Genomic DNA, 15,237 nt, shown 5'->3' on the forward strand with positions numbered 1-15,237 from the left:
TCCCGTTACCAAGAGCTCAGAGCGGGCAGACGCCGGGATATATAACCGAGCGAAGCGTGCGTTGGTATCACGCGTAGATGAAGCGGTGCAGGATGCACGGACTTTGGCTAAATAATCTGACCGTCTTTCGGCTCTAAAGCGTTATCAGTCGGGTGCATCGGACGATATTGCAGAATAGAGTGCGTCGTATGAAGTAATGGCCAGGATGCCCGTGGGGGATCCAGTCAGGCCCAAGCTCAACAATCCTTTCTTGTTGCGACATCTCGTATTGGACGCTCCTCATTATGGGAGTCATGCATACCCCCGTCCCGAACGCCTTTGACTCACAAATGACTGTCCCTTGCGCGATAACTCCGCAGATAGACGCAAGCTGGAGCACTTCGGTATTAACGGGGACTGAATCTGGCTAGAAGAGGACTGGAGCGAGAATGAACGGTGGGCGGTGGAGTCCAGAGCGTTCCCACTTCTTACTAACTCAAACTGCCGTCTCAGGCTCAATCTCCTTCGAAGTTCCTTCGTCATCTCTCCAGTTCTTCTCTTAACTTCCCGCTTTCTTCCTTTCACGCCTACTTTGTCAATTGTTTGGCTGCTATTCTTTGTCTGCCATTGTTGCTGGCTGTCAAAGCTTGATACTCGTATATTATATTGTTTCTCTATTTTGTATATTCGCCTTGTCATGGTTCCGCCTTTCGTTCCAAGCTATACCACGATCTAGAACGTGAGCTGGTGCCCGGAAAAGTCTGTTCTCGCCTCGTGTCGTCCTGGCTGCACTTGCTGCCTGGTATACAATAGAGGCGGGCTCTGCTCAAGGCTATTGCTTTTGCGACATTCGCCATCATCTGCGCTGTCGGATATGATTCCGCAATGCGCCGGCCCTATCTGGGCTGTCGATGACCTTTCCCGCTGCTTCCAACGCAGGTATGCTAGTTGGCGGCCGGTTCTTGGAGTGTCTGCTAAAAATCTTCCCAAGGTATTTGCAGGAAATTCTACCGCTTGCCGCATGCGCTCTCTCGCTTATACTCATTACCACCCGCGTTGCGTATCATTACATATTTTCACGGAAGAGCTTCGCATACAAGCTGTTGCCGAGCGACGATGTTGGAAGCGTACAGGATATAAGAGGGGTCGAGGAGGATCTAACGGAAGAATCGGATCCGATGCTTTCCAAAGCCGCGCGGATTGAGCTGCCCCATTTTGAGCTGGATCGACCCCGCGGGGAGATTGCTTTTGTCGTCTTGGAAGCAGCAGCGCTAATTGGACAAGTCGTTGTTTTCGTATTGGTGCTGAAGTCGGACGCGTGGGGCCGCGATGGACGTCTCCCGGCGGCTGCTCGACTAGTTTCTTGGAGTTACTTGCTCTTCCTGGTCTTGCTCCGGCTGCTTCTCTCTGTCCGTCAGCTGCATTCATCCGTCAGGCTTTGGAACCATACAGCTACCCTTTATGGACTTCAATGGCTGTTCACTGTCCTCGTATTCCGGTCTGCGGTTATTTACCCGATCTCGAAGCGTGCTATGACCTTCTCCGCAACTGAGTTCTCATTGTCCAGCTTCCTCGTGCTCCTTTCCGTGACTACCCGGAGAGGAAACAAGCCCGTTCTTGTCCCTCATGAGGAGGGCTTGGAGCCGGCGCGGCACCCTGTTGCAAGCTTGCTTTCTCTGGCGACCTTTTCATGGTTGGACCCGCTCATCTTTAAGGGTTATAGGCAATCACTGGAACTGGAGGATGTCTGGAATCTGACCGCATCGCAAAAAGCCTCTACAGTCCTGGAAGATTTCCGTTGCAGACAATACAAAGGGCCCTTGGTAGTGAAGCTATTACGTTACTTTGCCGGCACCATTCTGCTACAAGGTGCATGGACCATATTCTCGAACCTATTCACGTACTTGCCCACTCTCCTTCTTAAAGCCATATTGGAGTACGTTGAAGATCCCAGATCTACCACGCCAAATGCCGCATGGCTGTACGCCGTGCTTCTGTTCGTCTCGGCCGCTACACAGGGTGTGGCAGACGGACAGGCTCTCTGGATTGGTCGTCGAATGGGTGTGAAACTCCGTGCCATTATAATCGGTGAGATCTATGCCAAGGCGCTGAGACGAAAGGCGGGGCCTTCAGTCGAAGCAGCGAAGAAGGACGAGGAGAAGGTCCCTGATAAGAAGAAACGAATCCTGTCATTTGGCCGTAAAAAGAAAAAGCCCACAACCGACGCAGAGAACGACACCTCTAAGAAGGATGTCAAAGAGGATGCCGAATCATTGGCGAACATCGGAACTATCATCAACCTTATGGCTATCGATTCGTTCAAGGTTAGCGAAGTCGGCGCATACCTGCATTTCTTATGGGCCAGTGTGCCAGTGCAGATTGTCATTGCTGTTACGCTCCTGTACAGACTCCTAGGCTTTAGTTCCTTTGCGGGTATCATCATCATGATCCTTATGCTCCCTATCAACCTGATCATTGCCAAGAAATTCTCGAAGCTGCAGAATCAGATTTTAAAAGGAACTGACGCTCGCATCCACTCAACGAACGAAATCTTGCAGAACATTCGCATCATCAAGTACTTTGCTTGGGAGGAACGCTTCCAGGACATCGTAAATGAAAAACGCCGCGCAGAACTTCGGGCGTTGCGCTTCCGCTACATTCTCTGGTCTACTGCTGCGACAGTTTGGTACGGAACGCCTATTCTAATTACCTTTGCTTCGTTTTTCCTTTACACTGTTGTCGAGAAGAAGCGATTGACCCCGTCCATTGCTTTCCCGGCTCTTTCGATGTTCTCATTGCTGCGTATTCCTCTAGACCAGCTGGCGGACATGGTGGCTCACGTCCAAGAGTCGAAAGTCTCATTGGACCGTGTTGACAAATACCTCAACGAGGATGAGACCGAAAAATACATTCAGCTTGCGGACGAGGACACGTCGGAGCCTAGAATCGCGCTGGAACACGCTACTTTGTCCTGGGGAACAAGACCGACGAACGAGAACGGTGACAAGGACGAAACCTTCCGTTTAATCGACGTCGACGTAGAGTTTCTCATTGGCAAACTGAACATTATCGCTGGGCAGACTGGCTCTGGAAAGACATCCCTCTTGATGGCGTTACTTGGTGAAATGAAGCTCCTAGAAGGACGTGTCCATCTACCTGGCGGTACTGCTAACCGTGCCGAGCTCCCTGTTGATACACGCACTGGTCTCATCGAGAGCGTCGCTTACTGCGCTCAGGAGGCATGGCTCGTCAACGACACCATTAAGGAAAACATTATTTTCGCTTCTCCCTTCGATGAACGCCGCTACAACGCCGTGATCAAGGCCTGCGCCTTGGAGCGTGATTTGGAAATTCTCGACGCTGGTGATGAAACGCTTGTTGGTGAGAAAGGAATTGGTTTGTCTGGTGGCCAAAAGCAAAGGATATCTCTTGCTCGCGCCATCTACAGCAGAGCCCGCCATCTCCTCTTGGATGACTGTCTCAGCGCTGTTGACTCACATACCGCAAAGCACATCTTCCGAGAAGCGCTGAGCGGTCCTTTGATGCTCAACCGGACGTGTATCCTTGTTACGCACAATATCGCCCTGACAGCGCCTTACGCCGACTTCATCGTTGCTCTGGATAATGGTAAGGTCAGTTTCCAAGGTAGACCGGACGAAGCAGGGGCTTCCAAAGCTCTAGGCGAGGAACTTGCCAAATCACGACCAGGCTCTCGGTCAAGCTCTAGTCCCCCTCGATCCCGTCGCCCTTCGAATTCGGCCAACGATGATAACGAGTCGCACTCTAACGGTATCCCTAACGGAACCGCTAATGGTACAGTTAATGGAACTCCGGGTAAACCACTCCAGAAGACAGCTACCTCAAAGAAACACACAGAGACGAAGGCAGTCGGTAGCATAAAATGGCCCATCATTAAGATGTATCTTTTCTCAATGGGCCCCTGGTACTATTGGATCGTTGCTGTCCTCGTCTTCACTCTCCAGCAACTGGGTTCTGTGTCGACCAACATCTGGATCCGACAGTGGGCAAACTCGTATAGCGCCGACAATGTCGACATCAATAGTGAAGGTACTTATGCTGCGATGGCTCATTTCAAGTTCCCGTCTTTCAACGTCCTCAGTGTCCCACGAGCATCTGGCTTGGCGCCCCAGATTGGAACGCAGACTGTGGATTCAGACAACAACGTAAATGTTACATACTACCTCGGTATCTACGCACTGCTGGGTGTTCTTTACATTGCTATCTCGGCTACCAGAGAAGGTGTTCTGTTCTGGGGTTCATTGCACGCATCGAACAGCATCCACAAGCGCCTACTTAAGACGGTTATGCACGCCAAATTCAAGTTCTTCGATTCCACGCCCCTTGGCCAGCTTATGAACCGGTTTTCCAAGGATGTCGAAGCGATCGACCAGGAAGTTGCCCCTGTCGCGATTGGTATGCTTCATAGTTTGGCTTCCGTCGTCATGATTGTGATCCTGATCTCGATCATCACTCCTGGATTCTTGATTGCCGCTGTGTTCATCACCATGGTCTACTTTGCCCTAGGAGCTGTCTACCTGAATGCGTCTCGAGACATGAAGCGGTTGGAATCCGTCCAGCGGAGCCCTCTATACCAGCAATTTGGGGAGACACTCAATGGCATTGTAACCATTCGCGCATACGGAGATGGACCCAGATTCCTGGTGGACAACCACCGCCGTATCAACAACTACAACCGACCTCACATCTACCTTTGGGCTGCCAACAGATGGCTCGCGTTCCGTGTTGATATCACAGGGGCTTTGGTGTCTTTCTTGACGGCGACATTTATTCTGTCGAACATTGGGAAAATTGATGCGGGTGCTGCGGGTCTCTCACTGACCTACGCCGTGACCTTCACTGAAAACGTTCTGTGGCTGGTGCGTCTCTACTCGGAGGTGCAGCAGAGCATGAACTCGGTAGAGCGTGTAAAGGAGTATCTCGAAGTCGAACAGGAGGCTCCTCCTGTCATTGCTGACTCGCGGCCGCCTCCCAACTGGCCCAGTAAAGGGTCGGTCCAGTTCAGCAACTATTCCACCCGATACCGGCTTGACCTTGATCCAGTACTGCGCGATGTTTCATTCACTGTGCAGTCTGGAGAGAAGGTTGGCATTGTTGGTCGTACTGGTGCCGGAAAGAGCTCTCTTGCTCTCGCCCTTTTCCGCGGTCTGGAAGCAGAGACTGGGCGAATCACTATCGATGGCGTGGACATTGGAACTATCGGTTTGAAGGATTTGCGAGAAGCAATCACCATTGTTCCTCAGGATCCGACACTCTTTACCGGAACTATCCGGAGCAACCTGGACCCCTTTGGTCACTTTACTGACGAGCAGATCTTCACCGCAATCCGCCGGGTGCATCTGATCGGGTCCGGAACGTCTGGCACAGCGACACCAGTTACTGCCAGTACTCTGACGGTCACCGAGCAAGGATCAGCTTCTCCGTCCGAAGGCAACGCCATTTCCAGCACTATTCTCGACAACAAGAACATCTTCCACAATCTCGAGAGCCCGGTATCTGAGTCAGGTTCCAACTTATCCCAGGGCCAACGACAACTACTGTGCCTCGCGCGAGCCCTGCTCAAGAACCCTAAGGTCCTCATGATGGACGAAGCCACCGCCTCCATTGACTACACAACCGATGCCAAGATTCAAGAGACTCTCCGCGAGCTTCGCGACAACACGATCATCACCATCGCGCATCGCCTGCAAACAATCATTGACTACGACAAGGTCCTAGTCTTGGACCACGGCCGGGTTGTTGAATTCGACCACCCCTGGACGCTAGTCAACAAGGAAGGCGGGATCTTCCGAAGCATGTGCGAGAACAGCGGCAACCTGGAGACTCTCCTGGAGCTGGCGAAGAAAGCGTGGGAGCAGAAGCGTCTAGTTGACGACTCTTAGACTTTCCGAACTATACATATGTGTTTACTACCATCGCGCGGTATAATTATGCTATTCTTGTTCTTCGTTCCCTTTGCCTTACACTGGCTTCTCTGTACCTACCGTGGATTTGTGATCAAAAGTTTGGTACATACATACACTTTGGGGATCCGCTACATTCTCGGCGTTGGGCTGTACCTGCTGCTTGAAGATAGTGATTAATTCTTAGACCATTGCTAAAATCATAAACAAAGTAACGAAATGACCCTAGATAACCTGACTGGTACTTCTGTTGAAAAGCAAATATAAACTAAAACAGTTCAGCCGCAGTGCTTATCTTCCCCGCAATCATGTGGTGCGCTCTCTGGTTGCCTGCAACATCTGCTGCCGCCTTCTCCACTCTAATCTCCAACTTTCCCTTCTCACTTCAGACTTCCCATCTTCAATTGTCCGCTGATTCTGATAATGGAGAAAACTGCTGATCTTCCACAACATAATCTCGCCTCTCCACCCGTCAATGGGCGATCCTCCTGGAAAAAACGGTGCGCTCTTGGCGTCATCGCCGGCGGACTGATCATCTGGGACGTCCTCGCCCGTTATGCCCACCGTCACACCTACCACGACCCCGTTGAGGAGGTACTGCATCTGCAGCCATTGACAGGTAATTACACAATTATTGCTTCCGAGAATAAATTTGATACATGTATGACTAGATGGTCACAATGATTTCCCCGAATTCATCCGTTATTTCTACCACAACCACATCTACCAGAGCAATTTCTCTGACCAAATCGCGCTCCCCGGTCACGTCGACTTTCCACGTTTAGCCAAGGGTGGCATTCGCGGTCAGTTCTGGAGTGTCTATGTAGCATGGTATGTTGCGCCAGCTTCCCAATTACCCATGCTGGATGCAGAACGTGGAATGCTGATAGTGTAGCCATGATTCTCCCCCCGAACCAGACTACGAGTACGTTCACGATACCCTCCAACAAATCGACCTCGTGCACCGCCTCGCATCCTTCTACCCTGAACACTTAGAAATTGTGCCCGACACCACCGCTTTCCGACACACTTTCGAATCATCCCCGACGAAAATTGCCTCTTTCCTCGGCGTCGAGGGCCTGCACCAGATCGGCTCCAGCGCATCTACCCTCCGCCTCTACCACTCCCTCGGAGCGCGCTATGTGACTTTAACTCACATGTGCCACAACGAATATGCGGATAGCGCGACCCCGTCTAAGCCTCGACACAACGGACTCTCGGCAAAAGGCCGCGATATGGTCCTTGAAATGAACCGGCTCGGCATGGCCGTGGACATCTCACATGTCAGCGCGAAGACAATGCATGATGCGCTGGATACATCCAAAGCACCGGTGATCTTCTCCCATTCTTCAGTATATGCACTCTGTCCCCACGAACGAAATGTTCCCGACGATGTCCTCCTTCGTCTTGCGGAGAATGGAGGCGTGGTAATGATCACCTTTCTTGATGAATACACCCGCTGCGACGATCCTTCGGCTGCTACATTGTCTGATGTGGCGGATCATATCCAGTACGTTGGAGAGTTGATCGGGTATGAATATGTTGGGTTAGGGTCGGACTTTGATGGTATGGCCACGACGATACAAGGCCTGGAGGATGTGAGCAAGTACCCGGATTTGATCAAGGAGCTGTTGGATCGCGGTGTTAGTGTGGAGGATGCTGCGGGAATTATTGGTGGAAATATCCTGAGGGTTATGGGTGAGATTGAACGCGTGGCGAGGGAGATGAACGAGGAGGGTATCACGCCCTTAGAGGATGATGTGCCGTCTTCCACTGAAATGCTCTAAACTGCACAACATAACTACTAAGCCTTGGTCAGGCTAACAATGCGATTAAAATGGTTCTAGTATAGACAATCATACCTCCAATCAGCTTCGCTGACCAACAACCGGTCTTCCCAAAACAATGGATATGTCAGAGCTACCCATATGGTAACCTCCAGCAAGACAGCATAAACCCCCAATCTCGCTGCACTCTTTGCAGGAGCTATGGGACCAACGATATTGGTTATGTGGATTGCCCTTAGGGCGGAGATATACAATGTGAAGCCGAGCTGAAGAATCTCCAGCTTGCAGAGTCTAGGGCTCTATCCCTGGACTAGCGCCCAGTGGAAGTTGAGTAGGCGGACCCCAAACCTCGTCAGTGTGTAGTGTAGGGTATCTGCTGGCCCACTATTGACAGCCCACAGCTATGTCGACTTTCTTGTTCTCGCAAAAAAGGCCGTTAATCAATGAAAGCGCTACGGGGGGATTCTACCATTTATCTACCAGGACGACTATGATAAGGGGTCCACATCAGACCAAACCCACCAAGTGTACTGTAATCCCAGCATAAGGGTCTCGAGATCCCTGCCTTCCCTACCAACAGAGGTATATAATCTTCTTCCAATATTTACTTTGGAAACGACGCACCCGAGTGGAGCATAAGCACACAAGGACTGCGCTAGGTACAACGAGTAAGATGCGGTTGGGATGGTTTAATGTTGTGGGACCGCATTCATTCGACGCTATGCAGATAACGATATCTAAGACAGCTTTTACAAAATCATTTAAAAGATATTGCAACGGCGTTCAGTATACGGGCATTCAGAATTTTATGCAGAGGTAATTGCGTGGTCGTTGCTTTGTATCTGCTATTGGCAAGTTGTCTCACCCTTGCAACTTCTGCGAGTCCATGGACAGTTAGAGACAGTGCAGACTGCTATAGCTACTGGGACCATCTCAACCAACATGAAGATCTGCAAACCCGGGACAAGGTCTACGAGCACAAGAGCAGACGACGGCCGGATCGCCGCCATCCGCCCCCCGGGGCAGTTAGACCAAGACCGTCGATTTTGTGAATGGCACTTGAACTGGGCGGTGCCTCTGGGCGCAATACATGGCCAGGAGCGCTGGGCAAGGTGGAGGGAAAGAGGAGACAGGCTGGATGATTTGATTGGGACTTGGGAGGTGTCTGGTGCTGGTGGCGGCCGCCTTTGAGCTAATGGACATATATACAAGTCTTCGGATAGAAATGGGATGTTGAGTGCTTGTCAAGACAAGGTGTGTGAGAGCAGAGAGAAAGGAACTCTTCGATAGTTAGACAGACCTCTACCCCAACATGCTTCCTGAGGGTGACATGACCAGCCCCGAACGCAGATATCTATAAAACGAGTGCCCTCGAGGTCCCAGTGAGCAAAGTAATCTTTGGTAGGCGATTTTTTGTGAATATTCGGAAAACCTTTGTAAAGTGATACTAGGAATGATTCTCAATAGTAAAGGGTATCAGTAACCGATGTCTAGATTATGATGCCTGCCATTTTTTGCCTTCTTACAATACACTACCTATGGACGTAAGTGGCTGACGCGCGTACCTCGTCATCACATTCAGGTCAATCTGCTCGATAAGTGTAGGTAACAAGGTGCATACTTCTACAAGAGTATTCAATTGGTGTTCAAAAGCCACCTTCCTATAATGCACCGACTGTTTCCAACCATTGGCGATGTTACAAGCTCAGACCTAACACAAAACAATGCCATGCTTCCATGTGTGCCGCTTTATCTTCTTCAGAGTCATCTTTGCTGTGTGGACACAAAGGAGCTGAGGGCGCGTTTTAGGTAATGAGTGACCGAGATATATGCAGCTGCCTGTGTGCCGAGTGCTCCTCGAAGGGTACTAAGATCCTGTCACAGCAAATCTCCAGGTGGCACACACATACAGGGACTGTACGATAGATGAAGTCAAAGGTAGTGGTGGAGATGGAACTCAAATGAGACTTGAGTAATTTTGTCGGCCAATGAAGACGTCACGTGAACCCAGAAGCCCTGGTAAGCCTGATTGGTTGAGCAGGAACGACGTTGGTCTACATCGAGTGCATCTCGGTCGCAGGCGATGCAGAACTAGGTAAAATAGTCCTTACAAGGATGCCAGGATGGGATGATTGCATGGAGATTGAGATTCAGCGGTTGTCCAGCTCGGTGCAGGGCATTCTTCAGTCATGGGCGTTGAAAGAACCGGTCGAGGCCGCATCCACAGCAACAGAGTACAAAATAGACTATAGAACGGCATGCCTTTGCAGCAGACAGACAGCTGTTCGGATGACCATCGATAGATCTTCCACTGCATGACCGGGGCAAGCGGGGAAGGAAGTTGCTGCCTATGGGCGTTTATCACCAGAGCGCTTTGACTTTCACCAGATATCTCTGTCGAGGATTTCACTGGCTCGGTGTTTCAGGCAATGGCCTGGTATATAAAGTACGTCTTGGAGTGGCGGACTTTGACCGGCTGGATGAGCCATGATTCATCCGTTGCCCCTGCTGAGATTCCGGCTCGCACAGCTTATTGATCCTGGCGATTGCGAGCTTCCGTCGAACGATCGGACCAGGCGAAAGATCTTACTGGAAGAGACGGATGAGGACTTTGTTACACGTGCGAGTAAGTGTAATAGTATTCGGGTCACGCCAGCTGGCCAGTACTCGAAAGCATGGACTTTTCCTGAGACTGTCCGTCGAGTCCCTCTATTATGGCGAGAAAACAACATCGACTATGGATTCGTTAGTTGATCCCGAGTACTGCTCACCGAAACACCCGCATTTGATTCGTGGTCAATAATTCATGCACCTGGGGCAGAGGGCGGCCGAGTCGTCAACTGGACCACAGCGGACAATGTATACTCCAGAATGGGGCTACTCCAAGCATGCGCAGCACATAAATAGACCACTTTCAATAGACTCGATGCAAAGCGGAAGACTGCTCACGTTACCTATTTTAAACCAAGACTTTCCGTAGTCCTGATGCTCAACAATATCCCAACGAGCAGTTGTTGACAGACAATACCCGCCCCAACCAGTCTGATCCGGGTGCTTCGAGGCAAAGGCCCCAACTGGGTTATCTCCCTAACTCGGCCATGCGCTGGGTGCTAGTAGAGTCGGCAGGCAGTTGCACAGAAGGAAGATGGTCCAGCCCAGCTTGCCACTGCGAAGGGACAGGAGCGGCTGTAATATCTCTGGTCTTTGGATCGTGCTGGCAGAGCGGTAATCTCCGAGTCCATGTCAATGATGCTTTAACCTGAAAGTAGGCCTAACTCGAAGTGATCTTTACCCGTGACTCCCAGAGCCGAGAGCAGCGTAATAGGCGTCTGTCTCGCCTGGGTTGCACGACAGAGGGCGCAATGCAAAATCAAGGAATGTTTAGACTAGAGTGAAGTCTGTGCGTGCGCGTCTCTATCAATCCTCAACAAGATGGCTCCAATAATGTCAGGTATAGCCTATCATGTCATCTCGCTGTCTTAATTTATCGAGATCCCAGGGAGGGGGAAGCCTGAATATGGGCCATCGAGGGGGAGGAGTGGGTCAAGTCTGAAACGGAGCTTCTGGTAGGAGGATTCCGCTCCTGATTGATGAGAAGATGGCTTATTATTTGTCCGGAAGGGAAAGGGTGGCTTGAGTGGGCATCGTCCATGTCCTATCGTTGACATTCTGACTTGCTGGGATCTGCTGAGTTGCTAGAGCACTGCATCATAGAACGTCTCCCAAGACACTGGACATCAAGATGACAGCTCGAGCCCTCGTTGTGGTGGACAACTGCATGGAAGACGACATGCCGGTCGAGCAAGAAAAGCCAAGTCGTCGCTGTCCACCCCGAGAAGCCCCGAGCACGGATCTCGTCTGCTTTCAACTGAAGTCGGACGTGATACGAGATCTGACCTTTGAAGTGATTGCCATTTGCACATGCTGGCTCATTCCATCCCTAGTGATAGTAGAGCAAGCGGGACCAGACACGCCAGAGCTAACCGTGGAGTTATGCACTGCCCGTCGAGGGTTCAGTTGCCTGCACAGCGAGGGCTCAGACTGGCTTGGTCCTTTTCGAAATGTGTCTGGCTAATCTGATGCGTGTATAAGTGGGCGCGTGCGTCAAGGGCTGATCGGCTTCGTGCTGACCGAATATACCTGGCTCGTTGTATCGACCACCCAGCCCTCACTTCTCTACGCGTGGCCGGGTGTAAGCACATTCTGGAATCTATATACCTGCGCAAGTGATGCCTCTGGGCGTTTGAAGCGTTTCGGTTTCTTTCTCCCAACCGGCTGTTTCTGACGACATGGAATCTCCCTCGTAAGTACCCCTCCTCTCCGCTGAGTAGCAAGCTGAGACTTGAAGATATACAAACTCTAAACGACCACCCAAGTTGCGATCGGCTTGCAATGAATGTCATGCGGCGAAGGTACGCCCTTTCTATACCGTTCGCCAGGCGTATCTGACCGAGTCCAGGTTCGCTGCTCTGGCGAAAAGACTGGCTGCCAGCGCTGCTCAAATCTCCGTCTGAAATGCGCCTTTTCCATTTCGCGCATTGGCAAGGTCCCAGGAAAACGAAGCAAAGCCAACCGGGCCACTGTGACGGCATCGACCTCGTCGTCTGCGTCCATCTCGATTTCTTCTTCCTCTCTATCGACACCGATCATGTCGCCCCCCCTTCCGATGACGACTAACTCATATGACAGCCCGCGGGCCTTTGAAGCAAGAAACGCTATACCCATTCCTGCGTCCTATCCATTCACCCAGGAGTACGCGGCCGGACTTTCACTGGCGAACGAGACGAGTTATGCCCAGTCTTCTCGGAGCTATCTTACCCAGGCACGCCGGGAAGACTCGTCGAGCCTAAACAACCTCTGTTGGACGCCGGAGTTGGATCAGTTGGGTGGGCCAGGTCTTTTGAGCCCTGACTGGGAGATTGACGCAGAGGAACCTTTTCTTCAAGTGCCCTCTCAGCCGCCGGCCTCTGTACCTACTTACGTGGATGTCACTTCCGACGGTAGGAATGCCTCAGAGGCTTATGCATCCCCAACTGAGAGCATTCCACCCAGCCATTATCCGCTGTACCTCCATCTCCTTCAAAGCATTGACCATAGCATTCGTCTCGCGAATCAGTGCAGATCTCCAGAGCAGCACACATCCACACAGGATATGATTCTGGCGGCGACGCAGAGATACCTTACAACCCTCCTTCAGACTACCGAGAGCCTTAGCTTTACACATACCTACAACGAGGAACACCTTCTCTTCTCTGTGGCGCTGGATAAGATAATATATCTACTCAAAGTGGGCTATACAGATCTTCGGCGTCAGATGGAGGTTTATGAGAGTATGGGAATAGGCGTCGCCGAGCCAGCCAAAAGCTGGGTGCGATACGGTGCATTTGAGATGGACGTTGTCGAGCAGGTGTCTTACTGTCGCAAGCTATTCGTGGAGGAGGTGAAGCGGGCAGGACTCTGCTTGGACAGGCTGATGGAGGCGATGGGATATCTGGCGATGCCTGGCTCTGGCTCATCGTCGCCTGGGAGGCACGAAAGGCTCTGCGAAGAGATGAAGAGAAGACTCGATGGATTGTTGGACAGCCTAGAGGGGGATAAGGGTGCACAGGGGGTTCATTTGGTTGGTTGACTACCATCGTTCTTGATTTTATATCAGACTGGCGTACAAATGCTTACAGCTTCCACATATTTACCCATCCCCATGTTCATTGCGTATCGTGTCGACTAGAGTACGATGATATCTTTCACCTGTCACTATCAAGATCTGTAAGGAACGTGGACGTCGAACCCTAGCAATGGGCAGTCCCGGTACTATCCGCCGTATTCCCTGTTTCTGCGAAACCTAAACTGAATTGTCTATTTCCCCAAAAGTCTCGTTGCCATCCTATCTTGTCAGTACGACATGCCTCACGCTAACAGCCGGTAAAGTCCTTACAGCGACGTACAGTGTTCCTGCCTTCGAAGTCGACGCACCTTGAATAATACGGACGGCCCATTTATGAGCAAAGGACCTATCTTAAGCGGCTGCAATAGCCCAAGGGGGCTCAGAGCCTACAAATTCTATTCAAGTTTTGATGGTAGTGCTTTGATTCGCAGGGTATGTGAAGAGCTGTCAGGTACCGTTGCATAACACTTCACCATTTACCAAAACCAACGCATATTTCACCTAGTTTAAATGACTGGGGGCCATACAGACGGCCATTAGAGAGGTGAGTCAGTCTGGTCCCAAATTGGACAATAGAGTATCAGTAGATGCGCGCGGACTGTAGGTATAAAGTCTCCTTGGTACTGGATAAGTAGGTAGTCATGCGCTTAGAAAGAAAAGGGTTCATCCTTTCTACTAGCAAGAAAAATATCCTCCAGGGCTGGCAAATGGATAATTTCGGCATCCTGAGCAGTTTATTATACGACTAATGTGAGTTAAAATCTAGCCCTAGGAACATTTATAATTGCATGGCGATATAACGGCGGGCAATTACATCTGCATTTGGAAATTGCTTGACTCAAGTAAGAATTATACTATGCGTTTTCGTGATCTTCGTCGTTTGTATATTCTATTCCCTCCGAATCATTGCGTTGACTTGGACTCGTAGGGCATCCCGTACCTAATAATCTTCTGAAAAATCCCCATCTCCCGTATTAAACCAAATTAAATCAATCAGAAAGAAGATGGAAAGTCAGAAGGAAGATGGAGCAATGCTGTTGACATATTGATCTGTCTCAAGGTTGTGGAAGGGCAAATACGTGAGTACGTGGTCTGACCGAGAACGGCATTCACAGTCAAACCGGACAAAACTGTGTAAGTCTAGAAGCAGGCAGTACAACTTGCAGGCTAGTATAGAAAGAAACATAAAGATTTGTATGACCCCAATGTTTGGACTGATTTAAGATAGCAGCCAGCATCCATTGGACTGGTATAGGAGGAGGGGTATATGGGCATGGGCATGGGCATAATCGAAAGATTGGGATATGTGCTATACTCTCGTCAATTTTTCTAGCTGATGAGAGTGTGAAGCTTTGGTTTACAATACTCTGTTTCAGTGCTACATGCTGATAACTACCAGTCTTCAATGCTAAAGGCCTCCGTCCCCGATCACTTAGACCTCCTTGCTCTTGTATACATATGCGTGCAGAGGGTCATTGAACTGTATTTCTCACAATTTCTATTATATTAACGTGTCTATGAACTTCTATCGCGAGGGAGCTGCGAGAGGTCGTAAAATCCACGTGTAAAATCCACGAGTTGGCACAGGCTGTAATCAAGGAATATGCCACCATATCGACGGTGGAAAGGGAGTATTCAGACTCAATATATCTTGCGCCGTCAAACAGCTTATAAAGACGAGGTCTGAGGCGGGTAATACTACTTATCCTCTGCCTAGGTACGGTAACTGGCCACACCGAGCCCACCAGTACGAGATTACCGATGAAACGGTATCTGTAACTTCCAGCTCCACCCACACCGCTTCCCGCTGTGGGTGAGCCACACCGTAATTTCCAACCACACCGTAATTGCCATTTTTCTATAT

General features: G+C 50.5%; 3 protein-coding genes across 3 annotated transcripts; all 3 read left to right on the top strand.

The window, feature by feature from the left end:
- The first annotated feature begins 538 nt into the window (after positions 1 to 538).
- BDW70DRAFT_144686 (putative ABC bile acid transporter) lies at positions 539 to 6,104 on the top strand. Its single transcript, XM_073738299.1, has 2 exons — positions 539 to 918; positions 971 to 6,104. Exons 1-2 carry the CDS (start codon positions 854 to 856, stop codon positions 5,898 to 5,900), a joined length of 4,995 nt encoding a protein of 1,664 aa, XP_073591400.1. The 5' UTR covers positions 539 to 853; the 3' UTR covers positions 5,901 to 6,104.
- Positions 6,105 to 6,319: 215 nt separating this feature from the next.
- Positions 6,320 to 7,763, top strand: BDW70DRAFT_10220 (dipeptidase). Its single transcript, XM_073734312.1, has 3 exons — positions 6,320 to 6,540; positions 6,593 to 6,752; positions 6,817 to 7,763. The coding sequence occupies exons 1-3, from the start codon at positions 6,345 to 6,347 to the stop codon at positions 7,706 to 7,708; spliced, it is 1,248 nt and encodes a 415-aa protein (XP_073591401.1). The 5' UTR covers positions 6,320 to 6,344; the 3' UTR covers positions 7,709 to 7,763.
- A 4,234-nt stretch (positions 7,764 to 11,997) lies between these two features.
- Positions 11,998 to 13,337, top strand: BDW70DRAFT_164358 (Zn(II)2Cys6 transcription factor domain-containing protein; the record flags this gene model as incomplete). Its single annotated transcript, XM_073741462.1, has 3 exons — positions 11,998 to 12,011; positions 12,057 to 12,120; positions 12,168 to 13,337. 3 exons carry the CDS (start codon positions 11,998 to 12,000, stop codon positions 13,335 to 13,337), a joined length of 1,248 nt encoding a protein of 415 aa, XP_073591402.1.
- Positions 13,338 to 15,237: the final 1,900 nt, after the last annotated feature.

The sequence above is a fragment of the Aspergillus foveolatus genome (genome assembly GCF_047715535.1).
Source record: "Aspergillus foveolatus strain CBS 279.81 unplaced genomic scaffold BDW70scaffold_104, whole genome shotgun sequence".
Taxonomy (NCBI): Eukaryota; Fungi; Ascomycota; class Eurotiomycetes; order Eurotiales; family Aspergillaceae; genus Aspergillus; species Aspergillus foveolatus.